The sequence below is a fragment of the Haplochromis burtoni genome, unplaced genomic scaffold, assembly GCF_018398535.1.
Source record: "Haplochromis burtoni strain Fernald_Lab_line unplaced genomic scaffold, NCSU_Asbu1 Contig_76, whole genome shotgun sequence".
In the NCBI taxonomy this organism is placed as follows: Eukaryota; Metazoa; Chordata; class Actinopteri; order Cichliformes; family Cichlidae; genus Haplochromis; species Haplochromis burtoni.
Window position 1 is genome coordinate 844848 of NW_024582437.1, and position 8170 is coordinate 853017.

General features: G+C 40.5%; 1 protein-coding gene across 1 annotated transcript; it reads right to left on the bottom strand.

The window, feature by feature from the left end:
- Nucleotides 1-34: 34 nt before the first annotated feature.
- prss35 (serine protease 35) lies at nt 35-7537 on the bottom strand. The gene is made up of 2 exons (XM_005924290.3): nt 7202-7537; nt 35-3710 (listed from the first exon to the last, which is right to left on the bottom strand). The coding sequence occupies exon 2, from the start codon at nt 3689-3691 to the stop codon at nt 2438-2440; it is 1254 nt and encodes a 417-aa protein (XP_005924352.1). The 5' UTR covers nt 3692-3710; nt 7202-7537; the 3' UTR covers nt 35-2437.
- Nucleotides 7538-8170: the final 633 nt, after the last annotated feature.

Genomic DNA, 8170 nt, shown 5'->3' on the forward strand with positions numbered 1-8170 from the left:
TCAGTTTCACCACATGAAAACGCTACATTATAGGTTTTTTTCTTATAACTGTCTTTTGCTGTGGCTCTGTCCTCCAAAGAGGTCTAAAAGAGTAGAGTTGAAAAACATGTGTATGTCAAAATGTCAAAATGTATGTCAAAATTTGAAATGATCACAAAATAATCAAGAAACACACATCCTAGGCCGGTGTCTCTTCCCAGTTATTCCAATCTAGATGTGGGGTTGTACAGTCTGGGTGCAGAACGAAGCATGTGTATTCTGTACTGACTATTATGATTTCATTCTGAGCATGAATGCTTCAGTGTTAGTATTTTGTTTGCTGGCATTTTTGTCTTATGTCTTAGCCAGAAGTGACCATATTTGAATGAAATGGAGTGATATCAGCAAGTCATTTTTTGTGCTGTTTTTTGTTTTTGTTTTTTGCTCAATTGTTTTGTCTTTTTTTTAATTTAACTTTATTTCTCTAAGCCATATGTTGATAAAAAAATTTTTTTTCCTTTACTCATTCAGAAACTAAACTCCACAGTGTCCAAATTTAATTGAATACTTTTCTGCAAGTTTTTTAAACAAGAAAACAGATCCAATGTGAAATGTGTCATTTTCAGTTTAAAAAATTTCAGCTTTTTCAATCATTTACGCAATAAAAACCTATTAATCTGTAAGGTTCTCCACATTAGTCTGTGGATAAACTAAGTTTACCTTTGACTGGAGAGGCCAGTGCAACCCCATACATCTGAGAGAATTTTCTTCATCCCTGTTCTTCCATGAAAAAAATAACTTTTTTGCATGTGCTGCCAGTTTTTAAATCCCACTAGAGTGATTCACATCTGGGCTTATAATCTTGATCCCATAACACTCTGTTTCTTCTTTTTTATTGTCTCAGTAGATTTGCTAAAGTGCTTAAGGTTGTAATCCTGTTTAAAGGTTCATATGATGCAGAATTCAGAGCTTAATCAATGATATCAAGCTGCACGGTCGCATCAAACTATCACATTTCCAAAGCTATACTTCACAGTTGATATGAAGCTACTCTGGAGAAGTTTTTCGTAATTTAATTTAAATTTTATCGATTAAACATCCAATAAACTGTGTGCAACTGATCGGTTTTCTTAATTTAAAAGATGAAAGCACTTTTAAAGTTTGCTTTTACATTATACTTGGTTGAATATGTCATCACTAGCTGCGGGTTTCAAAGCCGACGGTGTTGTTTAATGGTTTAGATATTTTATAGATCACTGTGGTTGAATGTACGTAATTGAAAACACACATATACACACAGGTAGTAAACTTGATTTAATGTTTGGTAGTTTTCAATCTGCATCTTTAATGTCAGATATTTGGTCTTCAAAAGGATACTCATGAACTTTTTGAATATAAGCAACATGAAAATCTAAAAAAAAAAAAACCCCCCCCCCCCAAGAAATCCACATTTAAAACCTTCCATTACACGACATATTATAGCAAATCTAATATCCTTTAGATTTGGAAAAATATATGCAGCTCAAGTAAATTGTTGGATTGTTCGGATCCATCTTAATGCAACCCAAATCTGTAGCCTCACATTAAATATATAGTTACAGTATGTGGCTAACAAAACATCTTTTAAAAGCCTTCTACTTTTTCATAAATTAGCACCACATCTTCTGGATAAGCACCAACACAGTTATGTTCACAATAATGAAACCACATTTCACTGTGTTGCAAGAACAGAGAAAAAGATTGCAAGACTCACAGAGAAAAAAAAACTATTTTCTATAAGGACCCTTTCTCTATTTAGACAGACGATTTGTCTTCAAAAGGTAGTTTGAAAAAACAAAACAAAAAAACAAGATAGCTACACACAGTGGAACATGTTCAATTAAAAATGTTTATAAAAAAGTTATTTCCATATCTCCATATAGTTCAATTGCGAAACAAGAGTTACAATAATTTTTCCTGGGCCTTTTGTCAAACTTGATGCGCACTAGTGGAGAAGACTTGTAGTGCAGTCTTTTCATACAGGGAATAAATGTACCAGGGATAATATAATATACACACTTTTCAACCTTCCAAAGAGGTCATATCTTAAAAAAAAAAGAAGGTCAAATTAGAAACAGCAGATCAGAATGATCTGAAAAATACATATAATATATATGATTTTTCTCAGTTGTTTTTTTTCTTTTTAGCAAATAAATTAGAAAAGCTGAAGAGCCACAGTTCTGATGCGCTGACGAGTTTCTCTTGTCAACACAGAGTCTGAATGGCTGTGTGTGTGTGTGTGTGTGTGTGTGTGTGTGTGTGTGTGTGTGTGTGTGTGTGTGTGTGTGTGTGTGTGTGTGTGTGGACCAGTGTAGCAGGAGCCACTGGGAGGCACAGGAGGTCACAGGAAGGCAGTTGTTGGGCCCCTGATTGATGATTAAAAACGAGGAGTGTGTAGGTTGGGGGGATCCTGTGTTTTTTAGGCTACCTGGCACGCGCTTGAGTCTCCATGGACCCAGTTGCAGATCTGAGCATATTTCAGGGGTGTTATCCTCACTGCCACGTTGTAATCCTGCTGCGTCCCGTCCCCATTAACATCCACCCACTGGTGACCGGAGAAAACTCCAATGATCTTTCTCTTCCACTTCTTCTTGCCTGGTTCTTTGAGGCGGATGTAGACCCCAGAGCCACTGGAGCCAGGTTTGGCATCACAGTATTGGTACAACAAATCATTGGATTCCTCAGACACGGAGCAGAACCGGTACACCAAGTTACCAGGTCGGTCATCATCGAAGCCGGAGAAGTGGATCCTCCCAGCAGGAAGCTTCTTGACTGAGGAGATCACACCCAGATCCATGGGCTTGACTTTTGAGGATTTCTTCAGCTCCAGAACAGCATAGTCGTAATCCGCAGCCAGTCCACCCGACACGCCTTTGAACCAACCCTTAGGAACCTGGGTCTTTTTGACTCTTGTCCACCTAAATGATGGTTTCTCAGATTCCACGCTTCGCCTATTTCGGTTCTTCCTACTTTTCCCTTTTCCCCTCCCTTTACCGCCATTCTCCTCCTTTTCCTGTCCGTCTTCTTGAGCTGTGTCTCCCTTTCTTCTTCTACCTTTTCGTCGTCCTCCTCTCTCTCTGCCTCCTTTCCCTCGCCTGGATTTCTCCTTCAGAATCCCGACACGTAGTTTCTGCACTCCATCTAGATAATCCTTTCCATCATGGATGCAGTGGGCAGCAGTCAGCACATGTTTAGGGGATACCAGAACCCCAGAACAGCCTGTGGACACCTTCACAGAGGTGGAAAACGGATATTTGGTAGAGAACTGCTTATCAGCGATGGTGAAGCGGGTATCTGTGCCATACACCTCTCGTTTGTGGCGCGAGCTAGACGAGGCATTTCTGGACCATGCAGTCATCTCGTTGAGACCCTGCACAGAAATGGAAGTAAACGTGCGTGTGCCATTTTCGTAGACTGTCTCGTAAGACAAGAACTGCTCCAAGTCTTCCAGGGAAGGTGAAGGAAGGCGACGCTGGCACTCGATCCCACAAGTCCCACTTAGCTCTGGCTGTGGATGAGCTGAGAAGCTTGGGCTGCTGAGAGGCACAGTACGTCTTTTCCTCACCAGAGGAACTTTCCACTGCGGCCAGGTGTACTCATCATCTAGAGCAGCTACAGCCACCACAGCCAGCACTGTCACTGAGACCAGGACACAGAAGGGTATGTGGCCCATTGTTAAGTTGGGCCTGGCTCTGAAAAATAAGAACATATGAGGGAATTATTATTATTATTATTATTATTATTATTATACTTTCTTTAGCCACACATGATACTAATTGTAGCATTGATGGTTGCTCACTCCACTCTTAAAACTCTATGCTAAAATAGCTCAACATCAGTACATAATTTGCCATATATTTATGGCATAAATATATTTATGGCATAGAGGATATATCCTACTGACTTTGATGACATCCTGCCTTTTCCTTTGTCACCTGCTAGCATTACCACAAGCGTGAACTGTTGGATGGATTCCCATAAATCTTGCCCATTTAATCCTTCGCTAACATCAAAACACCAAAAGAACAATTGCCATAAAACTCTCTGCACATATTCGTGGTCCCAACAGGATGTACACTGCTGACTATGGTGACTCTCTTAGTTTTTCTCTAGCAGACACTCACACCATCGTGAGGGTGACACTTAGCCTCCTAGGACCTGGCGTCCACATATGTGGACATTACATTTTGGGTCATTTAGACCAAAATACTAAATCTTGCTCAACAAGGGCCTGGTATCCACTTACGAGGACATTATATTGCAACTGTTCTATCGAAATTTCAAATGAATATCCTCATATGTGGCTCTCATTTTTCTCAGAAACAAAAATTAGACCAAAAAAATCTGGTAATTCTTTGTTTTTATATTCATCAAGTCCCAATCAGCCCAAATATCAAAGGGAAATTAAAAAATGCATGCCATGTAAGAGTTCGGGTCTTAGGCGGTTAAGGTAGGTGTAATCTTTAGTCATCTGTGTTCCGCAGAGGGTGAACCATAAAGATTCTTGCAATGACAAGCTTTTCATGTAGGACCACAAATTTGTCAACATTTCCCCCCTTTCCTGAAATATATAAACATTCACGACATGGACACGCTAAAAAAAAAGAGACCATTAGTCATCCTGATATGACAAATCATAACAGGTTGTTCCTCTGAGAACTATTGGACAGAATGAATTTTGGTTGGTTCAGACTAAAACACCTCAATATCAGGAGATCATTTGCCATGCAATTTTTTTTACATGCCATTGTAGTGCATGGAGGACATATTCCACTGACTAGCGATTCCCTGCTAGTCGTCCTAAGCTTCAACTTAAGAAGGCTGAAACCTATTGGATGGTTTCCCATAAATATTAGTGCAGAGATCCATGGTTCCCAGATGCTTAACCATAATGACACTGGCAATGCCTTGGCTTTTCATGTAGGACTACAAACTGTCAAAATTTCCCATTTATTAATTGTAATATCTAAACATCCACAACATGAATTAGCATAACAATTTAAAGTTGGTGGTTCCCCAAATTATGAACCACAATAACTTTGGTCACCCCAAGGTTCATGTTTGTGGTTTTGAAGTGAAATGTCTCATCACTTTTTGTACTGTTTGCCAGGGATTTTTTTCCCCAGACACTAATAATTAAGTATGTTCAGAATATAGGAACACTCTGATTTCCCTGGAATGAAAAGGTCCAATGTTAAGACCCCTGGATCACAATATGCACAGTCCCAATACAGCCACAGGGAGGCAATATAGCCCAAAACATTAGAGATGTCCGACAGACTTGCAGTTCTGCAGCACTACAGTTGGCTGTACAGCAGTGTGACAGCACATCACACTTATGTATTTAAATGCTTGCCAAAAATGGTTGCAAATTGGTGCAGTTTTATTTTTATTAGAAGCAATGGCACTCAGTTTAAAGTAGTCTTGTGCTCCTCAGACATGTCTCTGGAGCTGTTACATTAGCTGTGTGGTTGAAAGATTTATATCCTCTGAATCTTGCTGGAGGCTGCGGGGAGAGAAAAGGATAAGATGAACCCTGATCCTCCGAATGGGCTGAGACATTGGCTTGGAGGTTCGCCACAATGGTTAACCTTCTCTTTCTGTAATGACAGTATCTGGTTTCCTTAGCTGCACTCGACTCTTTGCATGCACACGAATGACATCAAACACTGAGACTGTGCAGTCTGCACACAGCCTGCTGGCTCGTGCTTCTACTGTACGACTGTGACGTTGCCAACAGCCCTGATAAACCTAAAAAGAAAATTACAATTTGTGTGCATTTTAATAGATTCATCACACCGTCACTTCACTGCAGAGCAGTTTCATCAGCGTGGCTGTGGTGATGAAGTCACACGTATGCAAGGAGAGAGAATGATTTGGCACAAAAGTGCAAATCCAAAAGTTAATTTTAAACAGAAGTCAGGGGTGAAAATATACAGGGTTGAAACTGAGTATGACAGACCAGCTGGAACACAAACCTTTAAGATGGGGCAAGGGACGTGGGGGGTTCCAAAGACACACTGCCTTTCAATTAGATGCTGATGTGTTGTGAAAAAGGCATGCTGCCTGGTTTGGTACAGTTCCCAGGAGACTCAGCTGAGACAGAGAACCTCACTGGTCAAGGAGTCAACCCTCCAGCTGATAAACTTGTCATTAAGCACACTGTCCTTCAAGTAAGTATAACTGTAGTTGGGACTTTTTGGCTTCAGCTTACCATAAATCTTCTAATAAAACGTACCCATTGGCCATCATTTAGCCACCCTACAACAGACAGCAATAAACTACAAGCCCACAAGAGCTGTAAAACTCTCTCAATAAATGAGAAGACAAAAATGACGTTTCGTTTTGTGTTTAACTTCACACTCTTGCTGCCAGACTCAGACACAAACACACAATCTAGGAGAAAGCCTGCAATTATTCGACAGAGAGTGGAAACTGATATGCTGCCATGGTGGCTCTCGGTCTTAGCAGAAGGCCCTCATTTCAGGCTGTGCCCTCTTCCTCCCTCCATGGAAGAAGTCACAGGAAAGTATCGGGGGCGCCCGGGAGATAAACGTCACCAAGGGGTGGCGCTGTGGCACAATGGTGTATAATGAAATCAGTAAGCGTTAGCATTCACTGAAGCCTTTTTTTTCTTAATATTAGATCCACTTCTGTCAGTCAGGTGGTAAAGAGATAAAAGATTCAGAAATCTGACATTAAAGCCCGATTGAAACCCTGTTTAAAAAATCAAAGTAAAAATGTGAGGCGTGTGTTTTCATTGGCAACACTAAAATGTAAATAAATCTACAATTAAATCCCATATTTAGCACATATTCAGTAATTCCACATCTGCATCACCTGTACGTGGAGAGTAAATTGACAACGTGTCTATTTAAGAATGCACTGAAAGTATTTCAGTGTGCCCTAAGGGAATAACATCGCACAACAATAGTAATTATACTCAAAATTACTGAAGCCCGTGTGTGTGTTTGTGTTTGCACTCTAATCCAATTAAATCAACTTTTAAAACACCAACAGGTCGGAGTAAAGCGAAAAGAAAATCTATTAAAAATGTAAATAAGTTTTAAAGAAAGAAAGAAAGAAAGAAAGAAAGAAAGAAACTGAATAAAGTCAGTCATTCCCCGCGTTCCCCATCGGGACACAATAATAATGGGTAAGTGTGCACAATAGCGCTTCCTACCTGCTCGCATTCGATTGATGGATCTGCCAAATCCGCAACGTTATTGTTTGTTTTCCCAGGACCTACACAAATGAACTGGAAAACAAACGGGACTTCACTGCATCCCAGACCTTCTGCTATCAGCAGGGCTGCCTTCTCCTCATTGCTCCTTCAAAGAGGCTGAGAGACAAGTCGCTCCGCTCACACTGCACTTGATGCTGAGGAGGGAGGGAGGGAAGGAAGTAGGAAGGGAGGACTGAGGAGGGAGGAAGGGAGGCAAGGGGGGAAAATGTGAAAGGGACTTCTTTTTTTTTCACTTGTGACAAAAGCTGTTCACATATGGGTGGGACCAGACCTTGCGATCTAACTAAAAGGCTGAATCGGGAGTGAAGTCAGTGGTCTATTCACCAGCAAACCCGGTCTGCGTGGAGGAGGTGGAGGAGGGGAAAAATAAAAATGAAACGCACCTCAGTCTGTAGAACTGTGAAGGAATTAATTCAAGCGGTCGCTACAGAGTGTGGGGCGTTTCTGTTGTGGTGCGTGTGAGTCTCCACATCTGCAGCGCTCTTATTCTACAGTGTGAGGTGTAAACGCCACAAAAATATCATAAGCAGCTGCTATTAACATGTTTTTTTCCTTCTCCACCTTAATATATCAAACATATTCACCGATTACCGATATAGTTTTACACTTTTTGACCCTTCAAGTCGAATTCCACACCTTTTGATTTAGTGAGGCCACTGTTGTTGTGACTTAGCGCTATATAAATTAAACTGAACAGAGCTGGATAGATTTGTTACCCCTTAAAAGATCCATCTGTTACTTATATTTAAGTTAATTCTGTCCTCTAAGCATCTAATCTTTGAGATTTGAGGTTCCAACTCAGGTATGGGACTCTTATTATCTATCAGTGACTCCATTTATTTACGTTTAAGTACACAAAAAGATACACATATGTGTGCAGGAAGCCATAAAGCTTGACACTTTACT

What these genes read in the sequence shown, in the direction of transcription:
- prss35 (XM_005924290.3), bottom strand. Translation starts at nt 3,691, where the DNA reads ATGGGCCACATACCCTTCTGTGTCCTGGTCTCAGTGACAGTGCTGGCT.